The sequence below is a fragment of the Garra rufa genome, chromosome 8, assembly GCF_049309525.1.
Source record: "Garra rufa chromosome 8, GarRuf1.0, whole genome shotgun sequence".
NCBI lineage: Eukaryota > Metazoa > Chordata > Actinopteri > Cypriniformes > Cyprinidae > Garra > Garra rufa.
In genome coordinates, this window is record NC_133368.1 from 47024546 (window position 1) to 47051256 (window position 26711).

A 26711-nucleotide genomic window follows, 5' to 3' on the forward strand; every position below is an offset into this window, starting at 1 on the left:
TTACATGAGCATCTCTATAGCGGATTATCCAAAAACACTGCAAAAGACTAACAATGTATTTGTATTTTACTACTCCTGTACATTCATACAGACTACAAGCGATTAGTCCAAACAATATAGGTAATTGTATCTCATCTATCAATGACCTGGAAGCACATTTTACCTGTTTCAGCGTGACATAATCGCTAACAACAGATGTAAGTCTCTGTACTACTCACTGTTTATTTTCCATTAAGCAATAATAAGCAGCTTTGTCTGTCTGTTCGGGACTCACGCTGAGCGGAAATTTTTTTCCGGTATAATCTGAATAATAAAGCTTAGTTTTGTCTTAGCAGAGAGCTTTGCAAAAGCCATCATTATATTGTCCTGTGATACACAAGAGAGGAAACCTTCGAAAGACTATACATTCAATGTTAATTTGCTAAACCTAAACTGGTTTAAACATATTCAGTTCAAACTGCATAACTATTTAAAGTTCATCAATTATTAAATGAGCTTATTAAATCAATCAAGTGAATAAAGACCAAGTACTGAAGTACTTCCTTACACCTTAAATACATGTCTACACATGTTCATAACAAGTTTTTTTGACCTTTTAAATTATGAATTTCATTATTTTTAAGTCTTACTCTATTTGACATTTCATCTAACCTTATGTCAGAAAAAGGTCAATATATATTAAAGAGGTATTAAAGAAAATGACTGACCTTAACACATAATCATGAGAGTCTACAGGGGGCCCTTTTATGATGTCATTTCCTGTTTTATGCCTTTGTCACATGACCTGAAAATGACTTCACATCACACTTTGATTTGGCAGACAAAGGTTTTATTATTAATAATATTATACATTTAGATACAATAATGTGTCATATTATAATATATATATATATATATATATATATATATATATATATATAGAGTTTATATATATTAAATATTTAAATATTTAATAATAATAGAATATGGTGCCAACATGGTCAAAGTGGATTGGGATAAACTAGATAGAAAGGATGTCTTGTACTATTGTGGGAGGACGGATGCTCTCCTAAGGGAAGTACAGCTACCCATGGGTGCTATTTTATGTTCAAATATTAATTGTGATGATGTCACTCACTGTAATGATCTATGTGAAATGTACAATGGTATAGTGAGTGCTATACATGATGCCAGTCGCCCTTTATACAGTACACACACCCCAGAAAGGCTAAGAATACTAAGCCTGGCTGGAATAAGTATGTAGTTGACCACCAAGAAGCTGCTAAGACGGCTCATAGTTCCTGGGTTATAGCTGGTAGACCCAGACAGGGGCCAGAGTTAGAACACAAAAAGCTTACCAGGGCTAAATATAAATATGCAGTGCGCTTTGTTGGAAAGCATGAGGAAGCCTTAAGAGCTCACTCTATGGCTGACAACATGCCCCGTAAGTGGGGTACATTGTAACATCTGAGGGGCACGTTGTAACGCGACCATTTGACAGCTTCAAATGTTATCTGATCGAATGAAAAAAATATACACAACAAACTAAAATATTTTGTCAGTAAAACACATGTGTTAACTTTTTCAAATGAAGTAATGACGTTTTTAAAAAAATTGCAACAATGCTTTGAACGGCCCTGATCGCAACACACAGCTGTACAGTATAGTTCAAAAAACAATGTGGACAAATAAATTAAACACATTTAGACATTAAGAAAAACACTCCCCTCCTCCACACACAGCTCTCATAGAACACACCACACATAAACCAGCCAAAATGCTTTACATTTCTTGAAATAATAACTTCTGAACATTAAACATTGATTGTCAGACTTTATTCACCTGTTTCTCGTCAAAATCCTTACAAGTAAATAGTGTAAATTGCATCGCTAATGTCATAGAATAGCATAGTTTAAAAACAGCGGGGCATATTGTAACACAGTGTTCACAACGTTCCCCATCTGCGCCACTGGAGTTTAATACAGGTTAGTGTCTTCTGCTGGTTTGCGAAGCATTAATAAACTATCTAAACTGATAAATAACAAATTGGAGATTAAATTAATAGCAGATTTGTCTCATTTTAAATGAATATTAAAAACTGAAATGAAAAGTTTACTTCAGCCAGAAATGTACTTTTACTATGGTAAAATAAATATTCAGCGATATCTTCAAAATGCTTTTGAATTTTGGCGCTCCTTTTTCTCTGCATAGTGTTGCTATGGCAACTAGTAAATACCGTAAATTTGGTTATGCTAGCGTGTGTGGAAATATTTAAACCACGTGTGTTACAATTAACCCCGCTCACCCCTACGCAGACGATTTAGTTATTATGTCCCCCAGCACTGTTGGGTTCCAGCAGTTGTTGGATATATGCTCCAAGTATGGGGTTGAGTTTGATGTACAGTACAATGCAAAGAAGAGTGTTGTGTTGGTTTGTAGGACTAAGGAAGATCTGAAGCTACACTTCCCTATGTTTTACTTGTCAGGACATTGTATCTGTGTATCTAACTGTACAAAATATCTCTGGCATATCATTACTGACAAGATGGAAGATGATGCTGACATGTATATGCAAAGGCGAATGTTGTATATCCAAGCGAACATGTTAGTCAGGAAATTTCATTACTGCTCTGATGATGTGAAAGTGCACTTGTTTTGTGCTTACTGCACCCCTATCTATGCAGCCCCATTATGGGTCAACTACAAAAAGGAGACCATGCGCAAACTGCAGGTAGCATATGATGATTGTCTGAGGATACTGCTGAAGAAAGCCCAGGAGCAGCAGTGCAAGTAAGCTTTTTTGTGACTTGAGGCTAAGCTGTTTACAGGCCCTCTTGAGGAACCTAATGTTTAAGTTTATGTGTCGACTTGAAGAGTCACAAAACTGTATTATAGTAAGGCTCACAAGTCCCAGGTGTAGCTCGGTCCGATATCAATCACATCTATGGAAGCATTGGTATGAGTGCCTTTTAAGACTCTTGTGAAAAAGGGTGTATTTTATATGTTTATGTAACTGTTTTTATATGTTGCATGTCTTGCTATTGGGCCTAGAGCCTGTAATAAAGTTTATATATAATATTAATAATATTTATACCATTAATATTAATAATATATGATATTAATGATACAATAATAATTAATTATATATATATATATATATATATATATATATATATATATATATATATATATATATATATATACATACAATATAATATGTATTGTACATCAAAGAATATTAAATATAGAAATTTTATAATTACTATATTTTATGTAACTGTTTTTACATGTTGTATGTCTTGCTATTGGGCCTAGAGCCTGTGATAAAGTTTATATATAATATTAATAATATTTATACCATTAATATTAATAATATATGATGTTAATGATACAATAATATTAATAATATATTAATAATATATATATATATATATATATATATATATACACACACAATATAATATGTATTGTACATCAAAGAATATTTAATTATTCAATAATTTAAAATATAGAAATATATGTAAAAATATCTAAATTTAAAAAAATTATATTATATAAAAATCATAAATGTTACATAATATAAAATATTTAAATAATATTGAATATATTATTCAATAATTTAAAATATCAATATTTTAATCATTTAATAAATATGTTATAATATATAACATAAGAAATAATATTTATAATAAAAAATACTATTTATATAAAAATTTTAAAGTTATAATTTTAAAAATATCAACATTTTTTTAAATAATTTTTGTATATGAAAATTGAAAATGTTAAATATTATAAAATATAACATTATTATTATAAGATTTAAAAATTTATATAAAAATATGTTATATTATAATATATATATACATCTATTTTTTATGTTTTATACATTTTGAAATACTTTACAAAAAGATACAAAAATAAGAAAAAAAATCAAGTACAACAAAAACTGTATGTAGCAGTAAAAAAACACTGGAGGATATTTTGAGAGAGAAAAAAACGAGAAAGACTAGTGCAAACTTACATACAGAAAATACAAAAAAAAAAAATTAATACAAAATTGATTTACTGCTTTTTTTACCCCAAATAGTTTTAACAAATACCTAAATACACTAACAAACTTCTTAATTTACTGTTACACACTCACAACCTTTGTTAAAGCTCCACAGAAAACATTAAAATATTTATAAAAATTGTAATTTAACAGCATGTCTCAAAGTTTGTAACTGTCTATGTAAATAATTTGTTTATATATTTTTTAACAGTTAAATAGATTCAGACGATCTAAAGCATCATGTCTTTGATCCTTAAATGACATGCTGTAAATAAACAGCATCACACAAATGACTCTGAAACCTCAAATGATCCTAATTCACATGTGCTAAAGTGCCTTAAACACAAACTTGCTCAGGACTGTTTTAAGGGTCATTCAGAAGCTGCTTTTCTGCCAACACTGGATCAATAATGAAAAGAAACGTTCTGAGCTGATTAGAGGTGCCTGCTTGAATGATTAAACGTATACTTTCAGCATTTTCTGGAGTAGAAAGTACAAGTCTCCTACAAACACAAACACACTCAGCCTCTTAGGGTCACTGGGTTTAGTCTAAAGGGACTTTGAATCTAATGCTACTTTTTCTCCATATAATGGACATGTATGGTGCCCCTAAGTTTAAACTTCCAAATTGCAATTAAAACGCAGCTTCAAAGGGGCTCTAAATGATCCCAGCTGAGGAAGATGGGACTTATCTAGCGAAACGATCAGTTACTTTAGAAACAAACTGATAATTTATATAATTTTTAAACTCAAATGCTCGTCTTCTCTCATCTCTGCGATTCGCATGCGAAGTCTGTGTGATCTGGGTCAATACAGTTAGGGTATGTCAAAAAACTCCCATCTCGATCACATCAGTCGACGTGTTTGCTGCATTAATGCGTGCCCACTGATCTAACATTATATAATGACTATTATAGATCAGTGTGCATGCCTCTGTTTGATTGCGTCATGTCATTGTTCGGTATAATTTATTTGGCCCTTTTCACTTATTCCGCCAAACACCGAAAGTGCTTTTTTTTTTTTTTTTTTTTTTTTTTGCTATTTTCGGCCAAATAATTTCGGTGTATCCTTAGTTTAAATGGAGCTTCAAATGGCTCTAAATGATCTCAGTCGAGGAAGAAGGGTCTTATAGCAAAACGACCGGTCATTTTTGAAACAAATTCACTATTTATATACTATTTATATACGAGAAACTGAACAGTATTTATTTCATGTTTTACCTTTGATACACAGCCAAAAATGATATAAATACTTTTCAGTTTCTCGCAAAAGCCGATCGTTTCGTGTCTTAGGACATCAATGCATCGTCACGAGCCGCAGGGTGTAATTTGGATTTGTCTGTGCATGTTTTTGTTTACTTTTAAAGGTCTGGTGCCCATCTACTGCCATTATATGGCTGGCAGACTGCACCAGTTTTCCTTAAAAACCTTTGTTTCTGTTCTGCTGAGGAAACAAAGTCACCTACATCTTGGATGCCCTGGGGGTAAGCAGATAAACATAAAATTTTCATTTTTGGAGTGAACTATTCCTTTAACTTCAAATGCACGCGTTGCCTATACTCTTTAGTTAGGGTATGTCGAAAAACTCCCATCTCATTTTCTTCTTCAACTTCAAAATCACTGTTTTACCTTTTTTTATCTTCTTTGTATGTTCACTTTGTAAACACTGGGTCAGGACTTCTGCAGCGATAGGGTGATATTGAAGTTGGGTAAGAAAACTAAATGGGAGTTTTTCAACATACTCTTACTGTCTTAAAAAACAGTCTTACTGTCTACGTCACGCAGACGTAGACTAGACAAGCGTTTAAGGTTAGGGAGTACGTAAATAGTGAGTTTGTTACGATAATGACTGATCATTTCGCTAGATAAGACCCTTCCTTCTCGGCTGGGATCGTTTAGAGCCCTTTAAAACTGTACTGAAACTTCATTTTGGAAGTTCAAACTTGGGGGCACCATTGAAGTCCATTATGTAAGGGATAATGTACAGGCAGCCGGTAGTTATCGCAGAAATAAGCCCCGACAGTGTGATCAGGACCCGAGGCGAAGCGGAGGGTCTTGTATCACACTGAAGGGGCTTATTTCGCGATAACTACAGGCTGCCTGTACATTATCCCGCTTATTACACGGCTACTTGCCACATAAGGAAAAAACTGGACATGAATATGAATTTGAAACCTTTTATTGGCATATTTGTTTTAAATTAACATTTTTATCCTTCCGCGAAACGATATAGTACCACGTGACTAACATTCAAACTATGTACGTTAGTAAGACAATTTAAATAGATTAATGTCGAAATTTTCCATTGTTAATTGTGGTTGTCCAGTGTTTGTCACAAGATGGCACCAAACGGTAATCTTTGTTGGCACGGAGGGATTTTAAACATACAAGTAGTACTGGCTATGCGTTATTACTTTGGAGCTGTGATTATTTGAAAAGAACGAACCTGCAAATGTCTCAACTGACCAATCAGAATCAAGCATTCCAAAGAGCCGTGTAATAAATGGAGAGAAATCCTGAAATTTTTTTTTTTTTTTCAAGAAACAATTTCTTATCAACTAAAGAAAGAAAGACATGAATATCTTGGATGACAAGGGGGTGAGTAAATTATCTGCAAATATTTATTCTCAAAGTGAACTACTCCTTTAATATAAGGTTCAAAACCCACCAGTTGAGGACCACTGAACTAAATAGTAGATTGTGAGATCACTGATTCTGTCAGGTATTTCAATAGGGAATAGTTAAAGGAGTAGTTCACTTTCAGAACAAAAATTGACAGATAATGTACTCACCCCCTTGTCATTCAAGATGTTCCTGACTTTCTTTCTTTAGTCGTAAGGAAATTATGTTTGTTGAGTAAAACATTTCAGGATTTCTCTCCATATAATGGACTTCTATGGTGCCCCCGAGTTTGAACTTTCAAAATGCAACTTCAAAGGGCTCTAAACGATCCCAGCCGAGGGAAAAAGGGTCTTAACTAGCAAAACGATGGGTTATTTTCTAAAACAAAATTAAGATTTATATACTTTTTAACCTTAAATGCTCTTCTTGACTAGCTCGGCAAGACAAGCATTTGAAATTAAAAAGTATATAAGTTGTAAATGTTTTTAGAAAAGAACTGATTGTTTCGATAGATAATACCCTTCTTCTTTGGCTGGGATCATTTAGAGCCCTTTGAAGCTGCATTGAAACTGCATTTTGGAAGTTCAAACTCGGGGGCACCATAGAAGTCTATTATATGGAGGGAAATCCTAAAAATATAGTTTAAAAAAAAAAAAAAGCTCATGCTGGCTGGAGTTTCTCAGACAGGCCTAGTTTTATCAGGCTGGAGCTCATTTGCACTTGTCCAGCTGCAGTGGACTCTATTTTTGTTTGACATGACAAATGGCATCCAAGTCTGGCTGGCTGTGGTTCATTTCTGAGAGGAGTTTGTGACTGAGTGAGATGAATAAGTATGATACATCATTTAGTGATTAAAAGGGCTTAAATCACATCAGAATCAGACCATTAACTATATGGGGTTAGACTTTGTTCAGTGCATACAGTATGAGCCTGTTGTATCATATTTGATATGAACATTTCTAAAGTTTTGAATTTATCTAAAAGATCAGAAATTTGCTGAAAAACCTGTTGTACACAAACTGTTCCATTTTTAAAAAATATATATATATATATTTTTTTTGGACTATTATTTCTTATATCAGGCATTAGAGGGTTAACGTTAGTATACTATGATATATGTGACTCTGGACCACAAAACCAGTCGTAAGTTGCAAGTTGGGTATATTTGTAAAAAATACATTGTGGGTCAACATTACAGATTTTTCTTTTATGCCAAAATCATTAGGATATTAAGTAAAGATCATGTTCCATGAAGATATTTTGGACATTTCCTATAAATATATTAAAACTTAACTATTGATTGGCAACATGCATAGCTAAGAGCTTAAAAATGTTTAGTGTTAAATATTTGTAAAAATGTTGTTTTGTAATTTTTTTTTTCTTTGGAAAGCAAGACAAAACTGTAAAAAGCAAATATTGGCTATTTAATTTATGCAATGGTGAAAAAATGGCTAATACATGGGGGAAAAACATGAAAAACCGTGTTCGATAATCGGCATTCGGCCCAGCGTGTAATTTTGTTCGGCTTCGGCCAAGAATTTTCATTTTGGTGCATCCCTAATTTAAACTGCATTTTGGAAGTTTAAACTTGGGGGCACCATAGAAGTCCACTATAAGGAAATAATTTCCTGAAATGTTTTCCTCAAGAAACATAATTACTTCACGACTGAAGAAAGAAAGACATGATCTTGGATGGCAAAGCGGTGAGTAAATTATCTGTACATTTTTGTTCGGGAAGTGAACTAATACTTTAATAGATATAAATATCAATGTTTGATCTTAAAGAGTTAGTTCACCCAAAAATGAAAATTAGCCCATTGTTTAGGTGTATATGACTTCCTTCTTTCAGACGAATACAATCAGAGTTATATTAAAAATTATAACCCTTTAAGAACATTTTGGGTCACAATTAAAATATATAAAGCAAAACCAATGACTTTACTAGCCTTGTTGAGCTCATATAATCCATTGATTTTATATGCAACTGGTCATTAAAAACTTTATATCATGAGAGACTTCACTGCCTGATCTAATGTTCTGGATACACATATAATCTACAGTCATAGTGAGTCTTTTCTGACTTGTAAATGAAAATGATGCTGACAGCTGTCAAAACTCTCTCTGAGAGAATCATTAGATCCTGGATTAAACATAGACTCGCATTTACTGCAATATCACATTTGTACTTAGAAAGCATACAGTAGGAAATCTAATATTAAGAGATGTGCCAGTTAAAGATGGATTAGTACAGTATGCCCACCGCAAAAAGAAAGAAAATATATATACAGTGTACTTTAATGTTTTTAATGGAGTATCTTATGCTCATCAAGGCTGTGTTTATTTGATCAAAAATACAGAAAAATATGTAATATTGTGAAATAATATAATGATGTAATATAACACTTTTCTATTTTAATATGCTGTACATTAAAATCTGATTTATTCTGATCAAAGCTGAATTTTCATCAGCCATTACTCCAGTCTTCAGTGTCACATGATCTTTCATAAATACTGATATTTTATTATCAATGTTGGAAACAGTTGTGCTGCTTAATATTCATTTAGAAACTTTTTTCGGTGTTCTTTGATGAAAAAAGGTAAAAAGAACAGCATGTATTCAAAATAGAAATCTTTTCTAACAAGACCATTTAAAACATTTATTTGAAAGAAATTAATAGTTTTATTCAGCAAGGATGATCAAAAGTGATAGCAAAGACCTACATTGTTAGAAACTGTTGCGGCAGATGAAAATTCAGATTTGCGTCAGAGGAATAAATTATATTTTAAAGTATAATAAAAAAGAAACCATTATTTTATGTTGTAAAAACATTTTGCAATATAACAGTTTTTTCCCTGTGTTTTTGATCAAATAAATGCAGCTTTGATAAGCATAAGAGACTTCTTTAAAAAAACATATATTTTTATTTCATATACAAAATTTAATTAAAATTTTAATTTTTAGATATTATTATAATATAATATATAATATAATGCTAAATAAATATAATGAATAAAAAATACTAACTATATTAACAAAATATTTATATATTTACAAATAATATAATATTATAATATAATATAAAATCATAATCTTTAAATATTAATAGCAATTATAAATATATATATAATGCAATAATAATATTACGGTATAACATCTGAGGGGGAAATGTGCTTAATTGACATGAAAATATCGCAATGCAAGAAAAAAAAAATTCTATTATAAGGCCTGCTAAAATGTATATTAATTACATAATTATCATTTATAATCACTATTATATTAAATGTAATCAAGTTTATTTTCATGACAACTGAATAGCTTCTCATTACAGTAATATTACTGTAATTATTTTTTACTGTATTTACTGTATTACTGTATTAAAGGAAGTGTAATTTCCAGCAATTATCAATATTAAAAAATGAAAGACAGTCCATCAAATAGCATCATTATGTACAGTATAAATACTTTAATATCTAAATAATATATCATACTTGTTCACATTATAATAATAGGAATTTGGCATGAAATGCATGTTTAATTGTAATGAAAAATGCAATGCAATCTTCAACTAGGCTTCATTTTTATCATGCATAATATAATCTCTTCTTCATGCTGATTTCTCCTCATGTGAGTTTGCTCAAGTATTGAATCAACCTTCTGTAAATAAAAATATGATATATATTCAGAAAATATTTCATATATATATATATATATAAATCATATTATTTGAACATTAATAGCAATTACAAAAATAACAGTAACATTTGTACTCATTACGGTAATGAACATTTAAGGGATAAATGTGCTTAATTTACATGAAAATGTCACAATGCAAGAAAAAAATAATTATGACGCGTATTAAAAATGTATAATGATTACATAATTATAATTTATATTAAAAATACTATATATACATTAACAAAATATTTTATATATATTTACAAAAAATATAATATTGTAATATAATATAAAATCATATTATTTGAACATTAATAGCAATTACAAAAATAACAGTAATATATGTATTAAGGAAATGAACATTTAAGGGGTAAATGTGGTTAATTTACATGAAAATGTCACAATGCAAGAAAAAAATTATTCTATTATGATGCCTATTAAAAATGTATAATTACATCATTTTTTTTATTTTAATTTTTTCATAGCTTATTATTACTGTAGTTATTTTTACTGTATTACAGTAAAAAGTAATGGAATTACAATAATTTTATTGCAGTAAGGGTAATTTCAAGTAAATATTAATATTAACAAATTAAAGACAGTCCATCAAATAGTATCATAATGTACAGTATAAACACTTTAATATTTAAATAAAATATCATACTTGTTCACATTAATAATAATAGGAATTTGGCATGAAATGCATGTTTAACTGTAATGCAAAATGCAATGTAATCTTCAATTAGGCTTCATTTTCTTTTTGCATAATATCTCTTCTTCATGCTGATTTCTCCTCACATGTGAGTTTGCTAAAATATTGAATCAACCTTCTATAAATAAAAAATACTACATATATTAAGAAAATATTTTATATATATTTGCAAAAAATATTATATTGTAATATAATATAAAATCATATTATTTGAACATTAATAGCAATGATAAAAATAACAGTAAATCTGTACTCATTACGGTAAAGAACATTTGAGGGGGGAAATGTTGTAATACAAAAAAATAATAATAATCCTATTATGACGCCTATTAAAAATGTATAATAATTACATAATTAAAATGTTTTATAATTAATATTTTACATTTAATCGAGTTACATTTTTTTCATAGCTTCTCATTACTGTAAGTTTACTGTATTACAGTAAAAAGTAATGGAATTACAATAATTTTATTGCAGTAAGGGTCATTTCCAGCAAATATTAATATTAACAAATCAAAGACAGTCCATCAAATAGTATCATAATGCACAGTAGAAATACTTTCATATATAAATAACATTTCATACTTGTTCACATTACAGTAAAAATGCAATGCAATCTTCAATTAGGCTTCATTTTCTTAATGCATAGAATGACCTCTTCTTCATGCTGATTTCTCCTCGCATGTGAGTTTGCTTAAATACGAATCAACTTTCTCATCAAGATGTCGTGTAATGACGTTTAACGCACCGTGCATGTAAATACAGACATTTTACGATAAAACAGCTAATCTACGATGAACCTGTGAACGCGTTAATAATATCTGTCCAGATCTGAAACATGCACTGCAGCAGAATGCAACTGTAACATGCGTGTCGCCTTCGAACTGCAGATGCGCAAAACGCGCACGAGCGTAAGTCATTCAGTCAAACTCAAGGTCTCTCATCACGCATTCAATCACATCACACCATGCACCGCAGCGTTAACGCGACTGATTAAAGAGCGTCTTACCGCGGGCAGCAGAGGCTCCATTTGTGCGCCTTGATCGTTCACGTCCATCTTCTGTACCTGTAGATCAGCTCCAGTGCGTGTAGTGCGTACTGCGTGCAGCGTCGCCGATCAGCACGGATGATGTGCTCACATATTTAGTGCGGTGATATTATTACAGTGCTCACTCATAAGGGCGCATCGAGCTGCTGTGTGACGCAGCAGTGGGTAGTAGCACTTAAACTCCACAGGGAGGGGGCATTATGTTATAGTGCCTCGAAATTAGTCAGGACTGGGCCTTATGAGAGAGATTGCAAAGGCATTTTGAGCAAATAACTTGGGGAAAGTACAGGGGACCATGCAGAACTAGTGCTCACTTTGCCTGCATCTTAATAGGTGATTTTGAGTCAAATGTCCAGTTGCACAATTGCTTAAAATAATAACAGTTCAAAACTGTCTTAAAGGGATAGTTAGCTACATAATTTACTCGCCCTTCTGGCTTATTTTTTCTCTGTGGAATATAAAAGATGTTTTTGTCCACATGACACTTTCTGTTTCACAGAAAAAGGCACAGATGTTAATAAGTATATTTGATTTGCATCCTGGTGTAAAAGTACAATTATTTGGTATTTTTTAACTTTTATTTGGATGCCTTTATTTAGATTTTTTAAGTAAATTTAGCTAAAATAAATTGATTGCAACCACTTAAGTAAAAAAAAAAATGTTGAAAGTTAGTCAACTAATTTTGTTTATTTAAATGTAGCTAAGATAAATTTATTGCAACCACTTACCTTTAAAAAAATTAGTAAATTCAATTAATCTTTTTTTTCAGTGAAGGGTAACCATCTATAGCCATCTGAATAAAATAAAAAAGCAAATAATTTTAAAAATTTAAAATTTCCATTACCTCCCCCACAATCTTTCAAATGTCTCTGACTTTTTTCTCTGCAAAACAGAAAGTTTCTGAAACTTTTATGTGGACAAAAACACACCTTTTATGTTCCACAGAGGAAAAATAAGCCAGAATGGCGAGTTAATTATGTAACTATTTATTTTTTAGTGGAATAGTTCCGACAAAAAACTAATAAATGTTCCCAGGACAAGGACATCTATTAGCCAAAACCATGGTTTGATATTTATACGTGACCCTGGACCACAAAACCAGTCTTAAATGGCATGGGTATATTTGTAGCAATAGCCAAAAACACACTGTATGGGTCAAAATTATACATTTTTCTTTTAGGCTTAAAATCATTATGATATTAAATAAAGATCATGTTCCATGGAGATATTTTGTACATTATAAATATATCAAAACTTAATATTTGATTAGAAATATGCATTGCTAAGAAATTCATTTGGACAACTTTAAAGGTGATTTTCTCAATATTTTTATTTTTTTGCACCCTCAGATTTTCAAATAGTTGTATCTCTGCCAAAATATTGTCTTACCCTCACAAGCCATACAAGCGTATTTCATCAGCTTTCAGTTGATGTATGAATCTAAATTTTAAAACATTGACCCTTATGGTTTTGTGGTCCGTGGTCACATATGTGATTCTTTCCATGTTTGCCATTTCATGACTATGTTGCTGCTGAAATTCTGTTGAAAACCATTAAGTAACTTCCCATATACACTCTTGAAAATAAAGGTGCTTCACGATGCCATAGAAGAACCTTTTTGTCTAAATAATTCTATAAAGAACCTTTAACATCTGAAGAACCTTTCTGTGTCACAAAAGGTTCTTTGTGGAGAAAGAAGGTTCTTCAGATTATAAAAAAGGTAAGAAAGAGATGGTTCTTTAAAGAACCTTTGACTGAATGGTTCTACATGGAACCAAAAATGGTTCTTCTAAGGCATCGCTTGAAGACCTTTTAAAGCACCTTTATTTTTAAGAGTGCAGGCAAGTTCTTGTAGTGATAGCTTACCTCTATAGTGTGACAACATGCCCCAGTGTAAGGTCAGCGTATATTTGCAGAATTTTTCCGGCAGTAATAGCAAAAATGTTTAATAGTTTTGTTTCTAGACTTTAAGGTTTGTATATAGAAATTGACTTTCGAATATACAGTAAGTCTATTCTGAGAGATACTAGAGTCAAACTGTGCCAGCTAGACCAGGGCTTCTCTATATGATCTATATAACAACAACAATATATCTCATTTTTTTTAATTTACGCTTTCATCTTTACATTAACTCTGATGTTCTTACAGTCACGATCGGTACAGTGGTTTCATAATAAGAGCTAACAAAACTCCTGCTGTGCTTTTAAATCTGCCATCTGCACTATGGCTCAACATATTATGATATTAAAAATAAAAAGAAAGAAAGAAATCCAGAATCACTTTTAAAATTCTTTTTACATTATCTACACTCTTAAAAATAAAGGTGCTTCACAATGCCATAGAAGAACCTTTTTTGTCTAAATGGTTCCATAAAGAACCTTTAACATTTCTGTTTCACAAAAGGTTCTTTGTGGCAAATAAGGTTCTTCAGATTATAAAAAGGTAAGCATGAAGTGGTTCTTTAAAGAACCTTTGACTGAATGGTTCTTTGTGGAACCAAAAATGGTTCTTCTATGGCACAGTAACAGTATCCTGCTTATATACAGGATTTGGACATTTAAATCAAACTTGTGTTTGAATTTCATTGCATAAGTCAGCAAATCAAACCAATTTGTGCTCAAATGCTGCACACATACTATTTTTTTCTGCTCAGTGACTAACAAACATTTTTTTGTAAAATGTTCCTTGTGTTATCTTTTTTTTTTTTTTAAATAATGCCACTTAGTTTGATATTTTGTTTTCTAATGCAATAAAATGTATATATTTTGTGGATTATCCAAAGGCACTTTAGGACACTATGTTTGGTGCAGCAGGATGCTTCTCAACGGTGCCAAATTTTTTCCACATATTTTTCCAATAGTAATAAATTGTTACATCAAATAATAACGTATTATATAAAATCATTATACTTAGTATAAAGTAATATTATAAAGTATATCATTATTCATAATAGTGTATAATTACGTAATGCAAGGGTCTTTTGGTTTCATCATTACGACGTTGTCGCCATCTAGTGTTCGCAATCGTGTAATACACATTTTGGTGTTTACAGCGGCTGATCTGGTCAGTAAAATATTCTGGATTTTCTTATTTGACATCATAATTTTGAATCAAATAATGAACTGTACGTTAATCTCATAATTCTATACTGAAGCTGTAAAGTAACTGTTTAAAAGGGTTGTTTTATTTACTAGGCAGGGTCTCACTAAGCCACAGGGAGGCAGCAAACTACAGGATTTCTTAAATCTGTAAAACACTATTCTTACTCTTTCTGCTGTATCTTTGTTCCTGGAATACTGAAGAGCTGCACATTTTAGATGTGTCCCTTTTCTGACCCCCTCAGTTTACTCGTTACCTGATTGATTTCAGTTATAATAAATAAGCGAAACATGAACAAATACACAGTACAAGGCTAAATCAGGAAGAGGATTAAGAGATAATAGTGTTTTATGGCATAGATGTTTTATATATTTGCTTAACACTCTGGACAACTACAAAATCTAAGTGGAAATTGTCAAATGGTTTTAAATTGGTTTATTCTGTACGAGAATAGTGTACAAACTCTGCTTTTGGCAATAGTTGAGCGCTTGTTTATATTCATATATCCGAGTTCTATATGGACACAAACAAGCTTAATCATTAAAAGTTAAAGATTTGTATGGTATAATACTTGTATGTTACAACCTATCATTAAATGTTGTCGTGTTTTAGATTGTGTGTAATATAGGCTAGCATTATAGGTATGTGGAATCACACCTACAAACATAAACATAAAAATTACATTAGATAAAATATCAAACCATCTATTAATATCAATTGAAATAAGTCAGTTTACACAGTAAATGTTGCAAAGATAGCATAGTGGATGTATAAAGTCGCAATTAATTTTCAGGGTCACTACAGTGTCTAAACTCATTAGACAGGCCCAGAATAAATTTTTGTCCTGATAACTAATTTCTGGCCCTAATCATAACCACATGACTATGCACTTATCAATCAGAATCTGTCGAAATGCTACAGTCTGGACTTTTAATTTATTTTATCATCTGAAACCATTTTGTACTACATTTAATGCATGACACTTGGTTTGATATTTTATTTAATGAAACATTGACACCCTACGTGCCTTCTTTAACTTAGATTAAATGAGTAGCCTATATAAAAGCACCAAAAAAGCTGTTCTAGGCGATTTTCTTATTTGTTGCATTGCATGACTACATTTTATTATGAAAATGCATCGTACAGGCAACAAAATTCACATTGTGACTGGCGTTATCGATATACCTCTCTAAGACAGGTAGAGCAAAATGAACAGAAATATTTGGTTTCGAAATCAGCTTATTTGAATCTTGTGTATGTACTTTGCCCGGGGTTTTCACATTCTGTCATATTTATTGCAATTAAGCACACCACAGTTACATTACCTTTACACATTAGCAGGCCTAACTCGCGTTTTTCTCAGCCCATGAAATACAAATGAAAATGGCTGGGTTGGTAATACGTGAAATGATAGTCTATGCTTTTATCTCTACAAAAAAATGATAAATGATTTTACGCTGGTGGTGGTTTAAAAAAAACATACGTCCACAAAACGTTCACAAAATGAAACTACGGACTATGATATTTACGAACAGACGACGCGACTCTAAAAGCAACATCGATATAAGCTTACATAAAAACCGACCTCTGACAGACATGCGTCCGCCATATTTCCTGTCAGAGCAACTCTTTTTGGCGGGCTCTCTTCAACGGGTAAGCAGCTACTTCCAATTCAGTCAGACAATTGTTTTGTTTTGTTTTTTGTCTTAACATCCAGAACCGGGAACCTATACGAGTTGTACCCTTATTTTTTCAAACATCAAAATATTTAATATATGTAGCTATTCGAACGAACGAACGTCTAAGTACATTAAACAAACCTAATCCGGTTTTCTATATTGTACATCAACATTCAACGAGAAGAATCACAAATGGATAGATAAATACAAATATGTACAGTACTTTCATACTTACAATAGGTTTGACAGTTAGAACCTTAAAATGTCATTTGGGAACGAAAACCGTGGGTTTTCGTGTCAAGAGTTTTTCGACGCGCGCCTGGTGGCGTCCTCCGAACCAGGGTATAGGCATAAATAAACAAATAAATAAGCACATAAATAGGAATAAATAGATTAGAAGTCACTTGTGAATCATTGAACACATGAGCCATGCACGACTTGTTCCGAGTTTCTAACTGTGGGGGTAAAAGCTGTAGTAGCCGATGTCCTTGGAGCAGTTTTTCTCGCATTCCCTCGGCGTCAACATTTCAGATTTTAATGGAGACGATGTCTCGGAAACCGGCGTGGCAGATGGCGAAATCCTCCTCCGCTTGGCTTGCTCAAAAATCCCAGAATCGCTCGAATCGATCGACTTAATTGAGGACGGGGTTTCTATCCAGCTGGATTCAGACAGGTCTTTGGGTTTGGACTCATCCGCCCCGCCTAGCGGTGACCTCTCGGGCGCGATGGCGTCTCCGTCGTCGAGGCCAGGGACCAGGTAACTGGAGGAGGTCGTTCGGCTCCCCACGGAGTTGGACGGCCAGCAAGACAGGACGGAGCTGGACTTGCTGCAATATTGCGGTGGCGTGCGGGTGCCCCACCCCGGCGGCTCGCCGTAATACCCCAGAGGTCTGTTCGAGCATCCCGCCCCGGGCAGGGGCAGCGCTTTAACTCCAGCAGCTGCGTACGACAGAAGGGTGGCCGCGTTACCGGCGAAATCAGCAGCCGCGGCAGCATCGTATGCCGAGGCGGCAAAGTCCAGTCGGTTGTTGGCAGGGGTGACAAACCATCGCTGCGGGGAGGCCACCGTGGTCTCCTCGGTTTGTTGCGGGGAGAGCAAGCTGTTACTAAGTGGGACGCTGCGGTCCGTGCCAGGAGCGCCTCCGACGCCAGGGTGAAAGCGGGACTTGGCATACGAGCTGACAAATTGGTCCTGCAGGAAAGAACCAGTCATGGCATATCTTGCGCTAGGCATGATCTGAGAGCGCGGAGAGTCACCCGGGGACGGCGTCAACCGATCGATGTCGCACCCTGTGTAGACACTGCAGAAAGATGGTGGACAAACACGTTAATGTTGCATATGAGAAGCGTAGCTGACCGTAAATAAAGCGTTGCAAGTGCGCTCGAGAGCATAGGATTTTTCCCACGATTTCCCACTCTGTGCGTAATTGCGCAAATAAGCAAATTAGCGCTGCGCACGGACAATTCATAGTGCGCCAGTGTAGATTATAATTATTCAAATCAGTCAAATAACTCAACTGTGTTGTTTTTCTCAAAACTTTTCTAAATAAACATTGCTGGCCAAACGCGCAGTACGCGATAAAGCCATAATCAGATGCTGTGAAGGGAAATTAAAATTTTAGCCTTGAGATTTGCCAGGCCAAAGGACCAAAACACACACAAGTGGTTATTAATACATCGGCCAATGGGAATAAGTCCAAATAATCTTTCTTCGCATTTTGACTCTTTAATGGAATGTACTGATTTAAATTATCAAATAACATGCAAGCATGCTACAATTCTTCTGTGTTCTTTATGTCTGAGAAATCGAAATGCGCACTCACATATAGAGAATATATTTTGGTTAAGCTCATAAAACGAAAATGCACTTCATGTGCGCCTACATGAATTCGTTTCATTCAAATCAACAATATTTAATATGATAAACCCCCGATTACATTTTTACAGGTCGGACAGGATTTAAAAATAATAAAACAAAACTTACGTGTCATAATTGTCACGGAATCCCTTTGCAAATGGATTGTGGTCGATTTTTAGTTGCGTGATCTATAAATGACACAATTCAGACACTTAAAAACCATTTATATCATAAATTCAATCTAATTGTCAAAAATCAACTTCTCTTACATCAGTATTTTGATATGCAGTGACTGCAATAAACTGCGTCTCCGGGAACGTGAACGTCTGCACGCGCCCGGGTTGGCTCGTGTCCTCTGTTCCGTCCTCGTTCACCTGCACCACATGCAGCCGAGGCTGGTATTTATGCAGCGACTGCAGGACGACCATCTGCAGGAATTCAAGCGAAAAAACGAGAGTCAGAGAACATCTCCTCACGCGTCTTTACGCTCCCGTAGTTCCATTAAACGAACACCAACATTAAACGAATTTAGCCATGTTTTACCAACGGCTTCGTCAGCACACAAATATGTAATTCAAGGTTACATGAAAATTAATTGGTTTAACTCAAGTAATTCAAAAACATAAATGTTATGGCTGGGGGAAATAATGTTACCACATGGTTACAACAACGAATAAAGTAACATGTTTTCATTTTTTAAATGATCTTACCACTACGTTTTTATATTTAGATAAATATGAACCAACACTTTAAAACCTGTATCGTGCAACTTCTGTAAAATGCTATCCAAATATTATTTAATTTTCTTTAGACAGAAATGCACAGCATTGTTGCTAATATTTCTAACGCACTGAATGCATGACACGGTACTAAGCCTAAAAACAACGAAATAAAATTAAAACAAATCTAAATAACTAACCTGTCCTGTGTTGTTCGTTGCCCCTTTATTGTTGGTTAGTTTAAGTTTTCCAAATGATATCTCTTGGCGCATCCAGTGCGCACCGGTGTTTGGCGAGTCCGGGTGCATATACACTCTGTTTCCTGTTTATAATATAATTTGATTGTCATTTCTCAGCCAGGACAACAAAAATAATAACAAATAGGTAAATAATTAAAAATAAAAACGTCTTATTCAAATCAGTGTTATTTAAACAGATAATAATAATAATAGTAGTAGTAATACAATAATAAAGTAGTAATTTATGGAAATGCATTATTGCTAAATATTGATATTATTGATAAATAAAGCCAACAAATAGAGGAATAAAAGCATATTCGTTTACCTGTCACATTCGTGTCCGCTTTGCCGCACGGGACCCATTTTCCTCCTTGAAAGCGCCAGTGGTTCGGATCCGCAAGAATCACATCCACAAAGATATTGTAATGCGCCGTTGGGTCAAGACCAGATATATTGAAACTCAAAAACGGGAACATTCGCCTGAGGGTGGATAAAATGTAAAGTTTCAGTGCACAAAGATGCAGCTCTGCTAGCAAACGTGGATTTGCAATATTCATTTGAATATTGGACACTGGATTATTATTATTATTATTTATAGGATAAACGAATGTAAATAGATCGGAAAAGCAAATCGAAAAATAAAAATATAGCAGGAACCTTAAACGATTTAAAATGTTTGATAAAACAAATCCAACGATTAATAAAAAAGAAATAAAAAATGCGTTAAAGGAAAAAAAAAAAAGTGTTATTTTGTTCTTGGAAAGCCCACACCGAAAAAATCTTAAAGCTCTTTCGAAAGAAAAACAAAAAGATGTGTTCCATGTAATTAGCCCACCTTAATTTGTTATTTGCGAAACGAAAACATCAATTTGTGGAAAATAGCCTACAGTTTGCGAAAGGGCTAATTACAGCCGTAATTGCACATCACCTACCGTCCTTGCTTGGTAATAATCATCTCCGTTTGATGTCTGTGAAATTTAAGCCACAGGGCCCTGTTGCAGAGGTAAACCTGCGCCTTGCCGGGCACGAGCCCGGCCTGAGCGGAGGAAAACTGGTAGAAAGCCGTGCCTTGGTACGCGTGTCCGTATTGCTGCGCGTATGGGTAGCCCGCGGTCGCGTAGCCTTGCGGAGAAGAGTTGCTCAACAGACTGTTGTAGGCTCCGTTCGTGATGACCGGATGGTGAGCCATGTAGCGGCTCGGGCTGCCGATGGAGAAAGCTGGGTGCGTCGGTCCATGCTGACTCGGGTAGGGAAACATGGTGGTGGGACTCGGCTGCACTTGACTGGACTGAGACAGGAGATACCTTTCTCCTGCAGATCCATCGAAAGTGTGACGACTGTCGGCGACTCCGTCAAGATCAGGAGAGAGCTTGCCTCGCTGGACGTCCCCTGATGAGTCCTTCGAGTCGGCGAAATTGTCTGCCTCTGACTGATTCGTCATCCCAGCGGAGTTTTTTTTCAGAGGTGAACTTCTCTCCAGGTTGTCGCCGATAGATATAATAGGGTAGTCCTGCAAGGCGAGCTCAGATGCTTGTGCGCTCGGGTAGCCACTGCCCACAATCATACATTTCTTGGCTGGCGAGATGCAACGCTCGAGCTGCATCGCTCAATGACAAATAGCAATTAACGCGAGCGAGAGAGAAAACTAACGCCTTCCTGCGGTTCGAGCTGCTTTGTGCAAGACAGCAAATTAGCCAATTGACACTAGCCTGCAATCAGGAAAGGCTTTGCTTTTCAGTCCTCGGTCTGCATGCTTAATGAATCAACTTTTGCTATTGGTTAACACGTGACGGTAATTTAATTAGACAGAACTTAATTAGTGTAATCAAGGAGGCTTGCACGCCACAGTGTATTCACTTCTGCTGGTCATCCATGTTTGTATACTATAGTCGGAGAAAATTGGGGCTCTCGTGATTCTTCAGGAGCGCACTAAGTAGTGCAAATAAACCCTATTGTCTTCCGTCCGAGGCCATTGTGTGAATGCGTTTCTACGCTGTGGAAGTTCAAACTTCATTATTTATTATTTAAAGCGCTTGAAATGACACGCCTTGCGCCCTACCTAAAATGTTTGCGTTATAGCGTGAAATATTGGCTTCTCTTGAAAATCTGTTTACTGCTCCCAAGACATGTAAATATTTTATGTGCATGGACTACTTTGAGTTATGCATTCAACGCTTTACGCTTCAAAACATAATAAAATCAGGCAGGAGTCAAACACATTTTGGGGAAAAAATGCGTTTGTCAAAATTTATGTTAGAATATGATTTGTCATATCTAAAATAACAAAATAATTAAACGTGTTTATTGCAAAGCAATAACCACTCCAAGTCGCATGCTGCCAATACACAGTGCAATCAGTTCTATTGCAAACGCAGTGATTAATGCTAGAATGCATGCAAATGGGATCTGGATAAAGGCAATACTTTTTATTTTCAAATATATGAGACCCTGGACCACAAAACCAGTCATAAGTGTCATTTTATTAAATGTATGGTTTGTTAAGATAGGAAAATATTTGGCCAAGATGCAACTATTTGAAAATCTGGAATCTGAGGGTGCAAAAAAAAAAAAAAAAAAAAAAAAAAAAAAAATCTAAATATTGAGTAAATCGCCATTAAAGCTATCCAGATGAAGTTCTTAGCAATGCATATTACGACGTTTTGATATATTTACGGTAGGAAATTTACAAAATATGTAATAAACATCCTAATGATTTTTAGCATGAAAGGAAAATCGATCATTTTATATAAACCCAATGTATTTTTGGCTATCGCTACAAATTTACCTTACTTAAAACTAGTTTTGTGGTTCAGGCTCACATACACTGTATGACTCTTATAAGATCTTATGAATCTTATATTGACAGCGAGAGAGGGAGACGCAATCTTAGGTGTTCATATGTTGGCTGATGGACACTTCTGATGTTTGTGGATCTGTGCCAAGCGAGTTTTTAAAGGATCTTTCATGCAGACATTCATTTAACGAGAGTCAAATGACTCTCGCTCTCTCTCATTTTCCACACAAGGACGCGTCTGTTTCCTCACATATCCAGTTTTGATAACAGAAATGTGTTTATTCGAGGGGAAAAATAATGCATTGCAGCATAAGCAGGGAAAATGATTTTGCAATTGCTGAACGCTTTTAACAAACGCGACGGCTAGTGGCGTGTATTTATTTCCCTCACAAATCATAGCTTACAGTTAGTTTCCAAAGTTTTACCTAATCACCTCTCAGCTGTGCCTTATTCTAGAGTAACACGTATGTCAGCATCCCAGCGGTCATCTGATAGCAGTCACTTCGTCCTCCCCCTCAGCAGCCTGAAATAGGCTCTTCTTATCAGTTCATCTCACCTGTCTCACTGGCACAACCGACTCTCTCCACGACCGATTAGAAAGCACCGCTGAAGTCTTTGATGAGTCTCGGAGACTTCGCTATAGCACCGCGTCACGCTATCCCTCGAGTTCTGGCCCTTTAAATGGCGCAAAAACACACTTAACGTCGCAGCATCAGGTTGAAAGTTTTTTTAGAACTGATTGTAAACAAACTGGCTTTGACTCAGATTTTACCCAACCCTTAAAATCAAACAGTCAAATTGAATAATATTCCCATCAACTGCACAGGCCCAACAATATGCATAATTATTATCATGAATAGGAAAATTGTCAATTTCGTAAATGCATAACACCACAAGTGTGACTTACCAGCATAACACATGCAACAAACACTGGGCCAAATATTGTTTTAGTTTTAGCAATTTTACAAAGTGACAGATGAATTTGTGCCAAAATACCATGGAGTTTGATTGGGTGGTATGCACAGCAAAAGAAATGAGAAATATTTTCTCCTCACTTAGACAGGCTGCTTAGGCTAAATATGCACAATTATGCTTCAATGCATGTTATTATTTGCATTAAGCATGTTTTTTTTCCCTTGCTGTTGCAACTTACTAATTGCATTAATCACATTACTTCTGTTTGAGGGTTGAAAAGCATGATTAAATGCTTCATTAAAAGACCTGAAACATGAAGTCAATAACAAGCTCTCAAGCATTATTTCCCTTTGTCTCTATTAATGAAATCTGTGTGATATTTAGCCACGCAGGCGGACCTCAGTGCACCCTATAATGTCCCAACTGATTCGCAAGCATGTGTTTAGGGGTGCAAAACAGCTCCTGTCTCCTGGAAAGGGGATGCAGGCAGAGGTGAGCTGTTCTGAGATCTAATGAAGAGGCTTCCATCTCCGAGGCTAACAAGAAGGGTCATTATAACAGGGCAATGGGGTCCAGTAATCTATTCTCCTGAAACGTGCATGCACGGGCTTGCCTGCACCCTACCAGCAGGGCGAGCGGCCATCTTCTCATCCTCATTACGGGATTATTTGCTTTTCCTCCCTTTCTCCTCCTCTTTAATAGGCTACCGGCAGGCTTTACTCAGAGGCCTTATTGTTGAATTAACCGTGCATGCGCCTGCCTGAAGAGTTTGTTTTTCTTCCCCTACTTGTTTTTTGTCCTCTCCTTTTGTTGTGTATTAGCCCCCTGTACTTTGCACTTATTAGCGCAGTCAGTGGCCGCAATCGCCGAGGGGCCGTCGTGATTAGGAACGGTAAGGCCAGCCGCTCCCTCAGGGGGTCATTGTGTTGGATGGAGAGCTTTTCCATCATCAGGTGGGTACAAACATACTGTGTTGACCCACGCGAGCAGCTGTTGTGTTTGCGTCCCACGTATGCGTCTCTAACGAATTTCACTAAACGTTGATCTATTATAAAGCGAACGGAATTGGAAAGAAGATCCTGAGAAGATGATAATCTAATGACCTGGAGGTGATGATATTGAAAGAAGCTCTAATAAAGCCTCACCTGCGAAAACAGCTTGTATAGATGACATCAATCTGGAGGTGTTTACCGAGGTCACGTCACAGATTTATTAGTCGTGCAATGCTTAGATGAGCGTGTCAAGCGTCAGATTGAAACATAATGCATCAGATGCAACCTGAATCAGGACAATGCCAAGGACAAATTGTAATTACCGGAAAATCACATATTAAAAAGTTTTCAGAGCTTGGGTCACGTCATAGATTCTTCTCAGCATTTATTAGTCATGCAATGCCAAGGACTAAATATTATGTGCAAATCTCCAAATCTTCACCACTGAATTTATTAGTCATGCAATGCCAACAAACAACTAGATGAAAAAGCCAAACATCAGACTGGGACTCAGTGAATTTGATGCAACTTAAATCAAGACAAAATATGAAAATCATATATTGAAGGTTGACATTGCATTCACTAGTTCACCAATGCATTCATTAGTTGTGCAATGACTAGATGAATGTGCCAAGCGTCAGAAATATTGCCAAAATATTATGTGCAAATCACACATTAAAGTTTACAGGATCTTCACTACTTCACTACACTACTATAACCACAGATGAACCAATGTGATTTAAATGAGGACAATTACAAGGACAAAATATGAAAATAATATATTGAAGTTTTCAAAGGTTGGGTCAGGTCACAGATTCTTCACCACAGCAGGCATTCATTAGTTGTCCAATGCCTAAATAATCATGCAAAGTAGGCTATCAGACTTAAACAATGCATCCAATGCAATCTAAATCAAGACAATGCCAAGGACAAAGTATAATTACCTGGAAATCACATATTAAAAGAATTTCAGAGCTTGGGTCACATCACAGATTCTTCTTAGCATTTATTAGTTGAGCAATGCTAAAGTTAAAATATTATTACGTGCAAATCACATAGTAAAGTTCTTGCAGAATCTTCACCACTGCATTTATTAGTCATGCAATGCCAACAGACACCTATGAAAAGCCAAACATCCGATTGGAAATCAGTGAATTTTATGCAAACTAAATCAAGACAATGGCAAGGACAAAATATGAAAATCATATTGAAGTTTTCAAAGGTTGGGTTAAGTCACAGATTCTTCATCATGACATTTATTGGTTGTGCAATGCCAATAACCACCTAGATGAACAAGCCAAACAATGGACTTAATACAATGCATCCAGTGCAACTTGGAGACAATGCCAAAGACAAAATATGAAAATCATACATTGAAGTTTTTAAAGGTTGGGTTAAGTCACAGATTCTTCACCATGGCATTCATTAGTTGTGCAATTCCTAGATGAATGTGCCAAGTGTCAGATTGAAGCACAATGCATCTAAATCAAGACAATGCCAAAGACAAAGTATTATTACATATTAAAATGTTTTCAGAGCTTGGGTCACATCACAGATTTTTCTCAGTATTTATAAGTTGTGCCATGCCAAGGACAAAACATTATTATATGCAAATCACATAATAAAGTCCTTGCAGAATCTTTACTGCATGTATTAGTCACACAATGCCAACAACAACCTAGATTGGAAAAAATTGAAACTCAATGCATTTAATGCCTAGATGAAGATGGCAAACACTGGACTGAAAAACAATATGTCTGGTATGACTTAAGTAAAGACAATGCCAAGGATGAAATGTTATTGCATGGAAATCACATATTAAAGGTCTTGCAGGATCTTCACCACTGCATTCATAAGTCATGCAATGCCAACAACCACCAGATGAACAAGCCAAACATCAGACTGAAACACAAGAAAATTAAGACAGAAATTAAGACAATGCCAAGGACAAAATATAAAAATCATATATTGAAGTTTTTAAAGGTTGGGTCAAGTGGTTCTTTACCACAGGATTTATAAGTCATGCAATGCCAACAACCAACTAGAAAAACCAAGACATTAGTTTGAACTCAATGCGTTTGATGCAAACTAACTCAAGACAATGACAAGGACAAAATATGAAAATCACATACTGATGTTTTCATACTGAAGTTGGTTCACAGATTCTTCACAATGTCATAGTCGTGCGATACATAGATAAACATGCAAAGCATCAGACTGAAACAATGCATCAGATGCAACCTAAATCAAGACGATGCCAAATTAAAAAAAATATTACATGCAAATCTCATACTAAAGTTGTTGTCTTGCAGATTCTTCAATGCATTTA

At 34.8% G+C, this 26711-nt stretch overlaps 2 protein-coding genes across 2 annotated transcripts in view; both read right to left on the reverse strand.

The window, feature by feature from the left end:
- Positions 1-12178, reverse strand: part of slc4a10b (solute carrier family 4 member 10b) — a 131356-nt gene extending 119178 nt beyond the window's left edge. The window contains exon 1 of the mRNA XM_073845143.1: positions 12049-12178. Within this exon, the coding sequence (XP_073701244.1) occupies positions 12049-12096 (48 nt within the window). The 5' untranslated portion in view covers positions 12097-12178. The remainder of the gene's footprint in view (positions 1-12048) is intronic.
- Positions 12179-15735: 3557 nt separating this feature from the next.
- On the reverse strand, positions 15736-21348 carry tbr1b (T-box brain transcription factor 1b). The gene is made up of 6 exons (XM_073845886.1): positions 20614-21348; positions 20007-20161; positions 19643-19764; positions 18993-19151; positions 18850-18911; positions 15736-18166 (listed from the first exon to the last, which is right to left on the reverse strand). The coding sequence occupies exons 1-6, from the start codon at positions 21282-21284 to the stop codon at positions 17317-17319; spliced, it is 2019 nt and encodes a 672-aa protein (XP_073701987.1). The 5' UTR covers positions 21285-21348; the 3' UTR covers positions 15736-17316.
- Between the last annotated feature and the right edge of the window lie 5363 nt (positions 21349-26711).